We start from the raw sequence: 18,247 nt of genomic DNA on the forward strand, positions 1-18,247 counted from the left end.
GACTGCATGCATATCGGAAAAATATCGGCACTTTAAATTTAAAAAGAAGTTAAAAAACTGCCGCTATTGTATTTCGAATAACGGTGTTGAGGCCTCCGATATGAGTTTTAGGAAAAAGTTTAATTATTTTAAAATGTTCTTCAACAATATAGCATAATATCGATTCTTAAAACGAAGAAGTATGTACATAATAAAAAATTTATATATAAACAGCCGGGTGGCGCGATAATAATGCGTGGAGAGTGGGAAATGACTTGAAGCTGAAGAAAGGAAAAGGCTTGGAACTCTGTGGGCCGTCAACTGGTTCCGGAGCAATTGTGACCAACGAGCACCACACAAGCTGTGCGGTCGCAATTGCTCCCCTCCTAAAATGCCGACCGTTGACACGTCAATTCGGATTCCGCTTTTGGGTTCGATCAGGACTTCGAGTAATCTCAGACCCCCACGCCCCGCCTCCATTCACACGCTAAATTTCTTGTTCAAAACTCGTTTTTGCTTGTGAAGATGGACAAACAGGGACAGACAACCCAGTTGAATAGTCCTCAACGGTGTTGGGGGAAGGTGACGGCCTCCCCCCTGTGATCGAACAGTCCCCACACCCTTTAAAACAAAGGTCATCATATCTATGCAAATTGAATGTTCATAGAGGATGAAAAGTTCTAAGATCTCTCACAGTGCATCGGGCGGTGTGTTGTGTTTAATCTTGCGGTGTGTTGCGTTTAATCTTGTTGGCCTGATGCGTGACATCGGACAATCATAATTAAAGAGAGGTCTGAATGGCCGAAGGATTTTCTTTACCTATCATGAAGAATCGGAGGCCTTGTGAGAGACTTGGGTAATTCTAGATAGTCAGGATCACCATTTCATATATATATATATATATATATATATATAAAGATTTATATATAAAGATCTGAATGGTAGATGATTAAAAATTACAAACATATTGCTAAAAGTACCAGAAATGGTTAAACCATTGCTACACTATAAACCGTCTTGAATTGGTGCTTGAATTGTTAAAAAAAAAAAAGGATATTAATGCATGATATCTGGGGAATGAGTGAAGTTTAAGCTCTGCTGATGTGAGACCTTTGTTTTGTTGACCTCTAATGACAAATCAAAACAGGAAAAAGAAAAGAATGATCATTCATTTATAAACCAAACAAGAACTGAATTATCCTCTACAAATTGCTTTCCCAAATTAAAAGGGAAAAAAATGACAGAAGCAAATTAAAATTACAAAATTACAACTGTGGAATGATTATTCCTTGACAAAAATATGATTTCAACGGATCAAGATGCTTGACCCATCAAAACCAGTAAAATTCCATTCGACAAAAATGTACATTGTGGACATCCCAGATATTGATGGGGGGGCGAGCCTACGTGTGCCGCTCAATGGATGTCCGAAACTTGGCCTGAGGAAAATCCTGGACTATCTTCGTGGGTTTATAGCAATGGTATCGGATTCACAACTGCTTGGGTATTCACTAGTTGATGCGGATGTTACCTCATCTATCCGCCATGGCTTTGCAGGTGCTGGAGAGACCTCCTTTCTTAGATACTCACCACTGAATACTATCGAAGAAGCCTGGTCGTACTCGCTCATGCTGAAGTCGGCACTATTTTCACCACTGCCAAATGCCATTTGCCGGAATCTTCTGAGATCAGCTGAATATTGGCCAGACTCGAAGATGGTGCTCTGCCCGGGTTTAACTCCGTTTGTCAAGTCAGACATATCAGTCTCACAGTCTAATGCTCTCACCACCTGATTCACAGATAAATTTTGACTCATCAGAGAAAGGCAAACAACATATCCACACGGACAGGGGGTCCAGCAGAGAGAGAGAGAGAGAGAGAGTACTTGAATTGGTGATTTAAGACCGATGAACCACACCACTTTATGAACTTCAGTTACTCAAAAGCCAAAACTATTTAGCTTAGTTAGAAGGCTAATTTAAGAGCACATTGTTCACCAATTATACAGTTACTGACATTTAATGGGTTCACAGAAATGTATCCTGTGGTGATTCCCATGAAACGAAGGCAATTCAAGACTATGCTGATAAAAATCATGTGGTAAACACCAATTTGCTGTTGGTGCCCAACTGGCCATTATGTAAGTGTGTCAAATCCAAGTGAAAAGCAAAATGCCAAGAGAACAACCAGTCACTGCATTCTGGTTGAGTGAGAAGACATAGAATTAGTCTACATGAATTACAGCTACAGTCAGCAAGAGAGGAGCAAGACAAAAGCAGAGAACAAGTAAAAACAGATTCGCAGCTTTTTCTCCCATTCCTCTCCAGGCAGGAAAGCAGCTATTGAAGGTAGAACAGATGCGGCGTATAATCAGATAAACCAAGGCATTGTTGGATATTGCTTGGTGTCATATATAACAAATTACTTGCTATTAACAGAACTATCATAGACACAAAAGTGGGATACAACAAAGTGGTGTGTCATATGAATGATAAATTCTTAGAAACCATATTCAGGGATGCAAAATCAATAAACAGAATTTCATATCTGTGTCTAGTCACATTTACTTAACTTTATCAAATTTGAACTTAATAACATATTCTAAAACGGCCTCCTAGTTATGGTCACCTCCCTCTCCTTGTCAACATGTCATGAACAGAGAGCAGGGAGACAGTGGCCTCTTCTCTGTTCCATTCTCCATAACTTGAAGAGAGACCCGATGGTGATGTGACAACATATCAGTTATCTCCTTTTCCTTTTGATATATTACAGAGAAATGAAGCAGAGGGTTTCTATTGGCCCATCCTATTGAAGGAGAGGGAGAGGCATTCAAGGATTTGATGAAAACTGCAACACAGTTGTGACCAATGTTATTCGATGTGCATGCATCACATGGTGATGTGTGCGCATCATGCACATCATCCCCATGAGTGCATCGCATCATGAGGATGATGCTTAGTTAACCAGATGTGTGTGCATCGCATCATGAGGATGATGCTTAGTTAACCAGATGTGTGTGCATCACAGTTTGTGTCTGATGCATCAGGCACAACTATTTTTTTTATAAAGTTTTAAATATTTTTTAATGTTTTAACGTTATTTTTATCATTTTGATAGTTTATGATGGTAGAAATTGCATCCAAACAATCAGTTTGTTTAATGACATGGCATATCAATTGATATGCATGACCTCTCGTGCAGGTTTTTATTTGCTTATTTTTTAGATTTTTAATTGCAAAAGTAACTTACATATTTTAAATTAATTCTGAAAACAAAAGTAAAGAACCCATGTCACCGGTGTGTCGTACTGACAAAGGAAATGACAAAATGTTAAGTAAACATTAAAAAAGGTTAAAGTGAAATGAAAAAGAGAAAAAATGTTTAAGTAAACATAAAAAAAACAGTAAAAAAAGGGTTTGAAAAAAAAGTTGAGTTGAGCTCAACGTAAACATAAACACAAACATGGTTGAGCTGAGCCCCTACCTGCATTAGCTAATAAAAAAGGGTTTTGTGAAGAAAATGTTAAGCAATCTCTGTTTAACTTTTTTGAAATGAATTTTTAAATAATAACAAATCCAACAACTGAGTTATATGCCAATTATATATCTAGAAAAGTCATATATACAAGGTAAAAACCTTTTAACTGCTTTTTCGTTGGGTGAATGGAAGGAGTATATCTTCTGAGCAGGAGCCAAAGCCTGCATCCTCCCCCTTTACCTGGTAAGGACCTTAGGCTGCATCATTACCTAGTTTAGAATCTTAACTCCTCAACACGTGCCACTTAATATATTGATTTCACGCCATTAGTATATGGGGGTGACAACTATATTTTATACTTGATATTTTTATTATTTGATGTTTTTACTTTTGATATTATTTTTGTTATATACTTTACCATTTTTTTTTATCCTGATGCTTATGCATCGGTGCGATACGCGTTGCTTAATGGGCTTAACGCGTTGCTTCACATCAACGCACTTAACAACACTGGTTGTGACTCTTTTTCCTTTCTATTTCTTTCATATTTGTGTGCAATTTTGGACTGAATTTCTTCAGACAGAACTGGAATCTAAAATACCATGTCCATGTGAAATAATATCAGTCTTTCAAATACAACATTATAAGAGAGGACTTTGGCATATTATGGTAGAAAGCTTTTCTAATTGGTTTGTACACAAAAGGTGGCCACATAGAGGAGTCTTGGGAGCAATGCATCGCTTTTAAAGTAGGACAGCAGCAAAAGACCATTAGCCTTCTCCTGCAGAAAGAAGAAAAGCTCCCTCTCTAAACATTGTTGTTCTTGGCAGTTGACTAGAATTTTCCCAGGGTGGAATAGTACAACACTGAATTCGCAGGAAGCCTCATCTCACTAAGAAATCAAGAGATAGATGGTTATATGAAATATCTCATTACATTTCTTTCTTGAACAGCAACCACAGTGGCGGTTCATTTTTTGTCCAGCTTGTTATATGCAAAAAAACTCCAACTATTTCTTATTTTCCTTTTGCTTTCAAGCATGGAAAAGAAGATCACTTTCAGGTTCTTTGAGTTAAGAATCAACTTTCTCCTAGTTAGTCCTGGACAAAAAATCATTTACTTCATGTAACCAAGCAGATGCCAATTGATATACTAGCAACTATTCATATCTTAATCTCAACATTTGGAAAGGAACCTCGTTTCTAAGTTTTTCTCATACTGGAAAGAGAAAAGTAGACTGTTGTGCACTTCTCTTCCATTTTACAACTTCAACTGGATGCCTTTGTTTCATACTTGCATTATCATGGAACTCTATACAAATTAAGGATGTCAACAGTTTGGAGTTGAGTTGGATTCACTGTTTATGATCTATTCAGATCTTCCTTAACTAGAGACAAACTTGGACTATATGTAGACTTGATAATTTGACAGGAGTTCAGATCCAACAAGCATAAGGTTCAAGTTCATGTATAATAGGGCAACATCCCTATTAGATTTTTGGCTTGGGTCTTGGCTATCTAACTACAATATTAAATCTCTTACTATTATAATTTGGATCTTTTTCGTCTGATGGGATCCACTTTCAGTATTGGTAGTCGGAACTTGCCAACCCATTTACATCCCTAAGAGCAATGTTGTATCCCACATCTACACATGCATTGACATCACAGGTCATGTCGGCTATTTACAATGTCAGCTAAAAAGATCAGGAACTCTTAGTTGTGTAAGCTTTGCCTCACCTGACTCATTCGAGGACGTTTTGGAGCTGAATGACGAACACAAGCAGCAGCCGCTTCCACCATTCTGAACATCTCACTTCCCGTATAATTATTCTCAAGCCTTGGATCAACTACCTCCTCCAAATTACCAGATTCCAGTGCCTTAGTAAGGAGCGGCCTTGCCTGTCAGTGATTTTCAAAATAGAAAGGTAAACCGACAGCCCATAGATGCAACATAAAGTGATGATTCCAATAAACATGATGAAGAAAGCCTTTTTTTTCAAAAAGATGGGAGTACAAGAGTCTTATGAGTCATTGTCACCAGTAAATGAAAGGCATACAGGAAGCAACATGTGAGGCAGAAGCTGTGAAGTGAATGTTTTGAAAAATATCACATTAACATAGTGATGAATCTGGGGAAGCAATGCGAAGGGGATATCTGATGTCATAGCCAAATTTTAGAAAAAGTGGTCTCTGTCACATGGTAATTGTGCTCTCACTTCACAACAAATAACGAGCAAACTTCTTTTTTCCTAAAGAAGTACATAAATTGAAATAGATCCCCTATAATCCTGCAGAAACCAAGGATCTGAGTTGGTTGAAGAGGAACCTATGCCTTGGTGGAAATATGAATCAGACTTCATCAAATAAGTCATGAAATGCTGGAGTGGTGATTGTTACCTGCTGATATTTGACCCAAAAAATGATCTGGTAGCAAAACAATAGACAGTTTTATAAGCTAATTGGGTTTTAGGATCTGGAAGAAAAACAAGACAGTTCTATAAGCCAATTCTGTTTCGGCCTATAAACTCTAACCAGCTATTATATTGGGCCCACCACAAGTCCCAAGGTATGGATTTCGTGCATGCAATACGGGTGCTTTCATTACCGTTCATAGTAACCCTACTGTGGCATCTTATAGTTGGATCCTGCTGGTGCACTCTTATCTCATAGTTGCTGGAATTTCTGGAAGCAAGTCATGGGTTACTAATGGCTAAAGACCTGGAAATAATAAAGTAGATTAATTTGAACTGTAGTATCACTAAACTCATAAGTTTGCATAGCTTTCTTCCTGTGTAAAATAGCTGCAATTTACAGACTTGAATGATACGGCCACCCAAAGCATCAGGGTGCAAAAGGAAAGTTCATTGCAGATGTAGTTAAACTACAAAAGTTGTCAGTAGAAAAGTGAGTGAAAAATAAGAAATGCATATCATGGATGACACACTTTACCAATTTACTGTCCAAGACGAGAAATTTGAACAGTGTATGCTTGTTTAGGTTTTGAAATTCAGTGTCACTATCAGCCTGGTTCATGTGATTAGTTCTGGATGACAAAATCTAATCGATAGTATTATGCCTGATCAGGAAGCTAGACTTAAGGCATTCCCTTTCGAAATTGGAGTTTTGCATACAGAGCAGTGGTGGCTACAAGTTAATAGGTAAACATTAAAAAAACTGGAGCTTCAAAACAAAAACAAAGTTTTTCTTCAATTTTACTGTCTAACATCTCAAGCAACTTAGTGGCTTGAAATGGTTTTATATCTAACATTTTGGGGGACACTGATGACTATATCTAACTGGAGAGTGACACTTTGTATCTTGGTTACTTTTCCATATGAACCTTATTTAGCTTTCTTACAGAGCAACCAAAGTTGGTTCTGAGTCTGATTGCTGCAGTTGGCAACAAATTTGTCATCAATACTTGCACTTGGCTTTAAGGAGCCTAGTATGCACGTTACATGGGAAGAGTCTGACATCTAAGATTTTAAGAAATATTAATAGTATGTATTTGGGTCTCTTACTACCGTCTGTCTTGGTTCGTAGTCCCTCTTGGATACAAATTGGCGCTAGCTGTGGTACTGGTTAGGACCAAACAGACTAGTTCAGGCCAATTTGGGGCCACATAATAAAAAAACGATGCATCTTTCAGTTTAATATTGTGAAATCATTTCCAGTTATTTTTCAGTAGGAAGAACTTGAACATCATTCTTCTCTAGATTACCTTACAATAATTAGGGCTACAGAGAATCATCTCATCAGGCCACTGCAGATGGGTCTAAACTAGTGTTGCAAAAATTGGAAATTGAACCGAATCAGCAAAGCTGCCAATTCAGCAGCTCAGCTGAATCAGTAAAAAGTATTATTATATACATTTTAAACATAAAAATAAACATGCATAAAAGTAATTTAAAATAAGAAATATTTAAAAAGTAATAAAAAAAGAATAGTGTGACGTGGAAAAAGATACAGAAATGGATGCAAGAAATTTCCTGAAACCACCCCATGACTTTGTGCCTACATGACATTAGTATACCCAAGAATGGAACGGAACCTATAAGACAACCACTCGCAGGCTAGGTGTGTAGTCAATTTGGTTAGGATTAGTCTAGGGAAAAAGGCATAGGTACAGATGGAGCGTGTCAGTGCAACAGCTAAAACAATAGTAACTATTATCATCTTCAAAAATTTCCCAGCAATGTTCTTTCCAGGCGCTTTTTCTCAAGATGTGGATTTCTAAGAAAAATATCAAAAAAACCTTAGGAGTTATAAAACTTAAAAGATATAAAGAACAAAAAAATGATAATATGATTGCTTTTCTAATATCTTTTTGTGAAAAACATAAAAAAAAAGTAAAAACATTTTAAGAACATGAAAGAAACAAGTGAAAACAAACACATTCTTGAAAAATAAGCAAAAAGGAGCCTTTATGGAAAAAAAATGGAATACTGTAGGTTAATATTGCAATCCCTTTTTGGTGATATTTGGAATTATTGAAATATTTTGACAAGTCTTTTTGGAAATGAAGAGGATAGTTTCAAAATATTGGAGACATTTGTAACTATCTGTAAGATCAATTTGAAATTGATAACAACAAACCAGTTGATCACCATGGACTCCACAGGGTTTGCTTCCTTTGCCAATTTACAAAGTCACTCTTGGACGAGCTATGTTATACAAACACAATCACATGGCTACTAGTCCTAAGACCGGCCTTTGCCCATCAACCAGATAGCATAATTGAATCTCTCCTCCTGAAGGTCTCCTCTAAAAAAGATTAAAATTGTGCCAATGTAATGCCCTATTCCCAAGACAAATCTCAGTAACACCCAATACATGTCCGATCAATGACCATGCAAAGAAAATAGCAAATGTTGGATAGTCTGAACACTCCTGACTGCAGAATACAAGCAAGTTGTCTCTCGCCATTGAGTGACAAAGCTAGAGTAGTTCACAAAAGCTTTTGTAAGACAAAAACTTCCTAACCAGAATTTCCTTTGGTATGTCCAGGCAATTGTCCAAAAGACATGATGTTAACATCTATAATGTTGTTTTATGTGTCAAAAGATTTATTTTGCATGCGTATGATCCGACAGGCCATTAGATAAGGAATCCCAAAGCCACTCAAAAGACTATTCAGTCCATGTCAAAACTACTTCTGGCTCCAATATAGAAGCAAGAAAACAGAAACTTACAATGATGCCAATCAACTATAACATGTACAAAAGGGGCCCTGATTAATGGGACCACTTCAAACAATAGAATCAGCAGTTGTGACTGAACTTATGCTTTTCAAGAATTGTACTTACCCATTCAACCAAGCTTTCTTCTCCCAAAGGTCGATTAGCATCAACCGGCTTCTGCCCAGTTATAAGCTCCAGAAGCACAACCCCAAAGGAAAAGACATCAGATCTATCAGTTAATTTTCCACTTGATGCATACTCTGGTGCCAAATACCTGAAAATGGTAGTCACAAGTAATACTGAAACCTGCAACCAGGGAGAACGTTTTGCAAAATTCATGTGAGAAAATAAAATAAGAGGACTAACAACCTACCCAAAAGTACCCACTACACGTGTCGAAACATGGGTATGAGTATCATTTGTTAATTTTGCAAGTCCAAAATCTGCAACCTGTTATTTCAAATACAGGAGCAAAATTAACCCCAGAAAGTAGCACAAATAAAATTGTGTTGTAATTTGACATTTAAATGAATAAGAGCAATGGCATTATTGGCATGGAAACCTGAGCTTCAAAAGAGTTATCTAAGAGAATGTTGGCTGATTTTATGTCCCTGTGAATAATTCGAGGATGGCCTGCAAAGAATAAATGGATGAAAATATCATAAACTGTGTGCTTACAAAGTTACAAACTTAGGAATGGCAACAGAGGAATAGGAGGTACAATCTTCATGCAGATATGCCAATCCACGAGCCGAGCCAAGAGCAATTTTGAGTCTTGTAGGCCAATCCATTACTGGTTGTCCCTTACCTAGACAAGAGAAAAGGAACAATTATATCTTTTAACCAGCATGAACGTCAGAATGAGAAAAAGGAAGGAGATTAAGAATGACCAAGATTTCCTACCATGAAGATGATGCTCAAGCGTTTTATTTGGCACGAACTCATAGACAAGTAATCTCTGGTTGTCTGCTATACAATAACCAACCAGAGACACCAAATGCCGATGGTGGACTCGGCTAATAATTTCTACTTCTGCTCTAAATTCTCGATCTCCCTGTCCACCACCAGACTTGAGCTGCTTCACTGCCACTTCTCTTCCATCAGCCAGACACCCCTTGTAGACACAACCAAATCCACCCTCCCCCAAAACATTGTCTTCCGAAAACCCATTTGTGATTGCCATCAGTTCTTCATAGTTAAAACATGATTTGGAAGTCACTAATCCCGCATCAGCTGTTTGTTGGGATCCATAACCTCCATATCCTACAGAAGAATATGGAGAAGATCCTGATGGTTTTGGATGATAGAAGTCCGAGCGAGATGAATTTCCCATCATTCCTGCCTGAGAATAGTAATATCCCTCTGGACCAAATATAAAAAGAACGATGAATATTTAAAAGCAAAATGCAAACAAAAGCTAGCTTAAGAAAAACGTGGAGTAATTAAGACGGATAAAGATGAAGAAACTCATCATGCACCCAGAGAACACGAAATCGTTAAATATTGCATGAAAAAAAAAATCGTATCTTCAAACCCTCCAGGAAGGATTTACATTATCCATGATTCAAACGTCAACATGCCCAATAAAAGGAAGAAAAAGGAGCAAGAACTACAGAATTATGAAACAAGAACTCAATCAAGGTGGATGTGGGTTGTGATGATAAAACAGACCTGCAGTTGGATTCCCCGGGTAGCCGCCTTGAGGTCGATACATATCAGCAATCACAGGCTTTTTCTTCTTCTTCCTTGTGCAAATGAAACACAAAGCAATGAATGCTAACACTACAACGCTCGCTACTCCTATACCGATAGCTATTCCGTGGTTGGAACCTCCATCAGAATTCGAACTCCCTGAACTAGACCCGTTTGTACTAGAAGGTGGTGGCGTCGTCCCAGTTGGCGTCGAGGGAGGTGGCGGTGAAGCTGAATCTGGCGGACTAGATGATGGAGGAGAAGAGACAACGGGAGGCGATGAACTAGATGGAACAGCTGGAGATACAGGGGGTGGACTTGTAGAAGAGGGAGGCTGCGGAACAGGCGGAGTTTCTGGCGCAGGTGGAGGAGAGCTCGCAATTGGAGGTGGGGGAGGAGATGAGGGTGGTGGCAAAGAAGGCTGCGGAGGAGGCGAGGCAGAAACCGGCGCCGGCGGAGGTGTAGAAGCAGGGAGAGGCGGCGGAGTCGAAGAAGGAGGAGGTGTTTGGTTGACAGGAGCGGGAGGTGGGGATGATGGTGGAGGAGATGATGGTGGAGGAGAGGATGGAACAGCAGAAGGAGGTGGAGGTGGGGAGCTCGGCTGCGGAGGCGGCGAGCTCGGGGGAGGAGAACTCGGAGGAGGAGAAAGGGGAGGAGGCGAACTGGGAGGAGGCGACCTGGGCGGAGGCGAGCTAGGAGGAGGCGAGCTGGGAGGAGGCGAGCTGGGCGGAGGCGAGCTGGGAGGAGGCGAGCTAGGAGGAGGCGAACTTGGTGGCGGAGATAGAGATGGAGGAGGAGAGGCAGTAGCGCTCGAATTACTGCCCGAAGAGGGAGAATCCGCCATGTTCACCAACAAAATTATTTTCCTTTTTGTTTCTCTTTGCAATGGCGATCTTCGCAATCTACCTCAGATTCAAACAAAATCTAAAAGCCGCAAAATTTTCTGACCCAACCAGAATCTAATTTCCACAGTTATGCATCATGAAGATCAATACCAAGAAAAACAGGGGGGTACCCACATCACCAGACGTTAAAAAACCGGCACTTCTCAGATTCAAAAGAGTCCATTTCCCGAATCCTGACCTCCAGCATTCGAGAAACCACACCAGATCTTCTTCACCACCTTCTGCATTTGATTTCTGTTTGGCATTCCTGCATCATCTCGAACGGGTCTTCTCCAGGCAAAGTCCAGCGTCTGCCCGGTACCATCAATTCCTCATTCAAAGGATACGAAACCTGGGAAACTTTTCCGCGAGAGAGAGGGCGAGGGAGGGAGCGTCCCTCTCAGAAATGTCTCCGCGTTGCGCGTCAAACCCACCTCCGATTTCCTTCAAAGTTTAAAAACCGCCACCAATTTTGGCCGGATCCAACACCCAGATTTGTCCACAGGACACTCGAACACGTTTAACCCTTGCCACTCCGTTGTCAATGCCAATTCTCTCCCATAAAAGAAATTCTTCCTCACCTAATTTCATACGTTTAACTGCAACATTAAACAAATTTATAGGTTGTGCTTCGTTTTATTCCAAATTCATTGTTAATTGCACAGGTTTAAAAAATAATTGCCGACAAAAGAAAAACTCCCTCCACCTCGCTAGAAGATCAACTCTCGCCAAGAACTAAACGCTCCGAATCTTCAAATAGAGGAAAGCAAAAAGGTTACGATTTCAACATCAAGAATGTGTCTCTATTGACATAGTCTAACGAGAACATGCTTAACCTCAACTTATCTATTGAATAATTTTTTTTTGACTTTATATTCCACTGAATACAAGTTTTTTAAACTTTCTGTAGTATGTTTGAAAACTGAACGTTTCATCAATCGACTATGTATTGATAAAGCTTTACCTTGTAGAAGTTTTGAGGTGTCCTCGTTGCATGCACTCACTCACCTTTGACATTGCAGCAAGAGATGCCTTTTAATGGTTCCATTCCACGACTTTCGTTCATGTTGGTCACACATTTACACGGTATCATCAATTTAAATTTCATCATTTATATACAAGTTGAAGTTTGGTTTCGTTGGTTTTTCAGCACCTGGCAGAAGGCCAAAGTCTTCATCAAATTCCTTATCTTTGTTGAACGAATTTTCAACACTTCAGGGTACCATCACTTACCGTTCTTCAACTTGCATGTAAGCGACCTTTTTTACAATACAAAAAATTGACACTCATATAATTTAAAATAGAGAGATTGACCGTCTACCAAACAAACAAAGTAAATTCTCTTGCTAAAATGGCAAATTTCACTAGATCACGTGAATCAAAAACAAGGAAAGAATAATCTTTTAAACTTAATATGTATGTTGCTTTGATGAATGAGTGCCTAAATATAAATCTAAATTCAGAAAAGCCATGGGGTTAAAGAAATTCACTTTTCATCTTGTGGTCAGAACTTGGCCCACACTTTATTTAGCTGTAAGTAGGGCAACCTCTTTGCCACTACCTGGAAAAGATTTTTAGAAGCAAGGGAGGACCCACCAACCAATAAACCATGAATATTTTACAATAAGGTACCCAATTTTTGTAGTAAATAAGAAAGCCGCTCATATCTCAAAAAAAATCAAATTTAAATGCCTTATTTCTTTAGCATCATTCGACCTGCTGAATACAGAATTTTCAGTACCGAGCTTCTGGTGCCAATTTCTAAAAAGTTGAGCATGACTTCAAAATATTCATTACAGAAAAAGAAAAAAATTATTGCTATGAACTGCGATTTTCTGAAAATCATCGCTCCAAAGACGGAGAAGATGAAGACAAGGGAGTTCAAGAACGTGGGGATGGAATTCGATGGTGCCCAATATGCCAATATTTTATTGCGCGACTAGAGTTGACTGACTTTGCAAGGAAAGTGATGGTGCTGCTCATGACAGTCCCTGTGATCGCCGGTTCTCAATCTCATTATTCGTGAACGGAAGATGCTGTTTCTCTGCAATTATTTTTTATATTATGAAGACGCCCATTCTAAGGACATTTGACCCTTTAATTTTTTGTTTAAAAAAATATTTAAATAAATTTAAACATCCTAATATATTTATAAAAATTATTTTGATATAAAACATACTTTGAATCAAGTTGTTTTTATGAAAAACGTTGATTTTTTTATTATTAAAATGTTGATGTTATGATAGTTATTCATTTTTGCTTATTATAGAAGCACTATTAAAACCTGAAATGTGATCAACTTAATATATATTTTGGATCAATCTATTCTTAAGTTCATATTATTCATATTGGTAAGGTTAGATTTTCAAAAAGAAAAAACAATTCAAATTTCACATTTAAAGGCTTTGGTGAATATATATATATATATATATATATTCAACCATATGTTTTTGGACGGCTGAATATTTAAACATGCTGCTAAAAAAATATCATAAACTGTCGCTACAAATAGTTGTTAATGCTCTTGGGAGATGTTTTTAGTAAATGTTTAAATACTATGTTGTTTGGCAATTTCATGCAACACCTCAAAAGTTTAGTTTCATATCTAAGATTATAAGAAATCTTAAGGGACTTATAAATGGAGTTGTAAGTAATTGATTGTTCTTGTTTTCTGTCTTTTTCAAACTAAAACCGAAATTGCTAAGGAGCAGGTTAGGATTCGCCAGCCCGGTTGTTATGGTGGTATCCAAGCGACTTCAACATTCAGACCTAGGGTTTCAATCATGCGGACACGTTTGACTTAAGGGAGTAAATTGTATTGTATCACCCCAAATGTTTTGTTCTTAACTTAAAATTGTGAAGAATATTAAAAAACTTATAAATAACGTTGTTAAGTGACTGGTTGTCTTAGTTTTTAGCTTTCTCTCATTCTCGAACTAAAATTATTACGAGGCAAGTTGGGATCCATTACATTTCAGTTCTTATATATATGTGTGTATGTGGCAAGTCAATTTAGCACTCCTTGTTTAATATTTTTTTAAACTAACTATACCAATTTATGTGAAAGACTGCTATGTCCTGAATTTTACATAGTTTTTTAAACGCGATGCGCTAATAAATTTAGTAGAATCAAATTTGTAGGTTCGAAAAACAAATATGTCGAATGATTTGGTATGCAGTATTTAGGGTGCTGCAAAAATGGGTGATTGATCTATAATTTGAAATGCGACCGAATACCAAAAGCAGTCCTAAACCTTACAGAGAAAGATGCGAATTCGGTCTTCACAAGTTAGATTTATTGGTTTTAAAAGAGCAAAACTCATGGTTTTCTACCATTAATTACAGAGAATTTCTCTCATTCTGTTAAAGTTTACCAAGAATACGGTGAAGATCATTAATACTTTTTGGATGAGCGGGATGCAACCCACCACTCAAAAAAAGCCAAAAGTTTTTACCTAACCCGTCATTCCTCAAGCTACATGGCCTGTTTTGGTGGCTCAAGGTGCCACCTTTACTGCGTTTCAACTTGCATGTCAGTGACTCCTTATTTACTGATTAAAACCCCAAGGATTCGACACGGAAACTGGTTGCATGCTAACTCTTACTTTATACCGTTGTGTCAACCCCCTTGAAGATAATATCAATAAATAATACTTTGAATCAAGAGTTTGATCTGTTCGAGTAAAAGAGCTCAACTCATGTTATATTTTCTTCAATAAACCAAATTGGTGTGAGAAACTTGGCTGCTTTTATTTATAAGACGTGTAGGCAACTCCCAAACACAATACGCCCACTTTTATAGAACATAGAACAGGTCAATCGCCTTCCCTTTTCCCTGCTAGAAAATCAATCTGGGGAGAACAAATGTAGAACATACGCTAAGGAATTGACTTTGTTAAAAACAAGATCTAAGTATCTTGCGCCATCGACTAGTAAACACCTTTCCGTCAATCAACCTTTAATTGGTCGTTAATGAACTAAAGGCGCATTTGTTTATGAATGATCTATCTGATGTAGATCATTTAGATCTAATTTGAGATACTCCAAAGAGACTGAAATTCTTCTCTGTTTTCCTTTCATTGTCGGCAATATTTAAGGCTGTTTTGGGACTTGGGTAGAGAGCAATAATTGGAGCTCTCAATGAAGAAAACATAAGTGTAGGCATGAAAAAATCTTACCTAATTATAATCCAAGTCAAATCAAGGCCGGGTCCATGATTTTTGTTTGGATATCAGATCGGAACAAAATGACCAGCTATTCCTTCTGCATTTCTTCCACATATATATCATTTACATATACTTGAGATGATACGATGTAACTGGTACTGGAGCGACCAAGGGGTCCAACCCTGACTAATTTTTACTGGAATATTTTGCAAAAAGACACTTAAATTTTCCAAACTAAAATGGACAAGCTCAATTTAAAAATGAGCCCTAGATTCATATGTACAATAACAATAGTATGTTAAGGCATTTCATTTGTGATGGTAGAAACTGTTCACCCCTTGCCTTGATACCTAGGGATGCCAATGGATCGGATACGAATCGAATATATTTTTAATTATATCTGCTTTTTCAAATATTCATATATTCATATTCGAATCTGAAATCTGATTTTACAATCTGAGTCTGATTTTTATATTTATATCTAAATCCGAATTTTGAACCTGATTTTACCAATTTTCAAAATTTAATAGCATTATATACATGATATTTGTCTAAATGAATCTGATCTGAATCCGATCAGATATTTATGTATATCTAAATCTGAATCCGATTGGATGATGTTTATTAAATGTGAATCCGGTCCGATTTCTTAATTGAATATTAATTTTTTTTTTTCATATCTGATTTTTTCGGATGTGATCGATCAGATATTCGATTCAAATCGGATATATTGAATACTTATGGACACCACACATTAAAAAGTGACGCCAGGTGGTTGGTGCATTCCACCGTCAACGTAGTTATAATGCTCTAACAAATGACTTGACATAAGGGTGCACTGAAATGTGCAAATACATAAATTACTCAACCGCCCAATGGTTTCTCCTTGAACTTTTGATTTTTTTTTTTCCAAAATTAAACCACAAATTTAAGAAGTAAAAATTCCTGTAGCTGCCTAAGAAGATGCTATTAATTCAAGATACAACTGAAGATTTGATGATAATAAAAACGAATAAGCAATTCAATAATATTGTTAAAAAACCACTAATTTTCCGTTACAGTTAATAAAAAATATCTGCAAATTTGTCTTATATCAAGTCAACTATTAAATTAATAACTACCGTTTTCTCTTCCAAATAAGAAGATGAAAAGTATATAGCTAACTTGGAGGATACCCTTCTTGCATGTGCTCTCCTCGTGAAGCACACACCATAACAACGGGAGAGATCAAGGAATTACTTAAAAGTACATTTTGGTCTAATTTGCATCATTAATAAGGAAAGACATGGAAATAGTTAATTTAGATATTAAGATATAAAAAGCCAAGTCATTTGGATATAACTAAGGTTGTATTGGCAATAATATTTAACATAAGATTTGTTTATATTGAGTGCGTTTTTGTCATTTTATATGATTACCCATTTTAAATATGTGATAGATGCAAGGTTATATTTGATTAATGGTGAAAAACTTTGGTATGCTGGTAAGAGAGGGTTGGATATATTCTTCTATCTACAGGTGTGTTTGTGAGCAGTTTTATTTTTTAATCTTACAAATTTCTTTTTTTTTTTTCTTTTTTTGCAAAAGACCAGGATATCTTGGTATAGAGAGAGTTGACCAATTTTATTGTTACTTTTTATTTTTTATTTTTTCAGTTATTGAAATGTTTTAATGCAAGTGGGGACATGTCGAACATTTTTGCTTAATGGAAGGTCCTTCAAGTTAGGGTTTTACATTAATAAACTATAGACACGGTGAACTTTGTCAACACGGATTGCAGGTTACCTTCAATATAACGCCTTCCACTATTCTTTTCTCTCTCTCCCCACAATCAACTGGATTGGGTAGCATGTTATAGTCATGTTCTCATTTCAATTCTTTGACGGTGCTATCATAATGGTATTACCATTATCTCTCCCTTTCCTTCCATCTCATCTCTCTAACATATATATATATATATATATATATATATATATATAAATGAACACTTTAAACTATAACTATATTGACTAAGGGCCCAATAGACCAACATGAGTTCCGGATAGATTTTGACTTTTCATTTTTTTATGAATCTGTCTCATTTTTTGGAGAAACTAATCTATTTTGACTATTAATGCAAGTATATAAAATTGTATGTTGTCCTATTTGACAAGAATTGGTCAGTCTTAGTTTGTTGGCACATGTAATGTTATGAATTAAGTTTGTAGAATTTTTTGTCCCAAGAATTTTATTTCCTAGACATCAAGCGGGCTACTTATCCGCTTCCAAAATGAAACCTTTGCTTACGAAGACGAAATTTGAATATATTAGATTCAGTAAGCTCGTGATCATTAAGAACAAGACCGAATTTAAATGACTAATGCCCCCAAGATAAAATTTGAATATATTAGATTCAATAAGCTCATGATCACTAAGAACAATACCAAATTTAAATCACTAATGCCTCATTAAGTGAATCACATGATCTGGGTGCCAATGTTTAAAGGTCTCAAAGTTTAGTCCCTATACGTCTGAAGATCCAGTGAAAAGCTATAATTTTGCAAAATATGATTAAAGGAATGGCTAAAAAAGGCGTTAAGAAATATATTGCCATTAAGTGTTAACTGTTTATGATTTTATCATGTCTGATTACTTAAATATTAACGAGTTTTCAAACATAAAGTTATTTAATCAATACAGTATAATCACCTGTAAGTAGGGATTTGCAAATGGCCGGTAAGATCCTATTACATACTCAAAACGGGATCCATTTAGTCGGGTAGGTAAGGCATCCAAAGTTAGATCTGCACCACCTCAGGTATCCAAATTCGTGTTCTAGTGCAGCCAGCGTATCGATAAAAGTTTGATCGTTAGTTCAATTTTTGTGG

General features: G+C 37.0%; 1 protein-coding gene across 1 annotated transcript; it reads right to left on the minus strand.

Moving 5' to 3' along the window:
* Positions 1-1,127: 1,127 nt before the first annotated feature.
* LOC116260182 (proline-rich receptor-like protein kinase PERK8) lies at positions 1,128-11,757 on the minus strand. The gene is made up of 8 exons (XM_031638319.2): positions 10,310-11,757; positions 9,542-10,000; positions 9,360-9,446; positions 9,201-9,271; positions 9,012-9,088; positions 8,765-8,912; positions 5,196-5,357; positions 1,128-1,768 (listed from the first exon to the last, which is right to left on the minus strand). Exons 1-8 carry the CDS (start codon positions 11,172-11,174, stop codon positions 1,436-1,438), a joined length of 2,202 nt encoding a protein of 733 aa, XP_031494179.1. The 5' UTR covers positions 11,175-11,757; the 3' UTR covers positions 1,128-1,435.
* Between the last annotated feature and the right edge of the window lie 6,490 nt (positions 11,758-18,247).

Source organism: Nymphaea colorata, chromosome 9 (assembly GCF_008831285.2).
Source record: "Nymphaea colorata isolate Beijing-Zhang1983 chromosome 9, ASM883128v2, whole genome shotgun sequence".
Taxonomy (NCBI): domain Eukaryota; kingdom Viridiplantae; phylum Streptophyta; class Magnoliopsida; order Nymphaeales; family Nymphaeaceae; genus Nymphaea; species Nymphaea colorata.

Bases quoted from the DNA above. Each gene is read 5' to 3' on its own strand.
- LOC116260182 (XM_031638319.2), bottom strand. From the start codon at position 11,174: ATGGCGGATTCTCCCTCTTCGGGCAGTAATTCGAGCGCTACTGCCTCT. The intron at 8,913-9,011 runs GTAGGTTGTTAG...TACCATTTTCAG, and splicing joins CGTGTAGTGGGTACTTTTGG to GTATTTGGCACCAGAGTATG. The intron at 5,358-8,764 runs GTAAGTACAATT...AATCACTGACAG, and splicing joins AAGAAAGCTTGGTTGAATGG to GCAAGGCCGCTCCTTACTAA.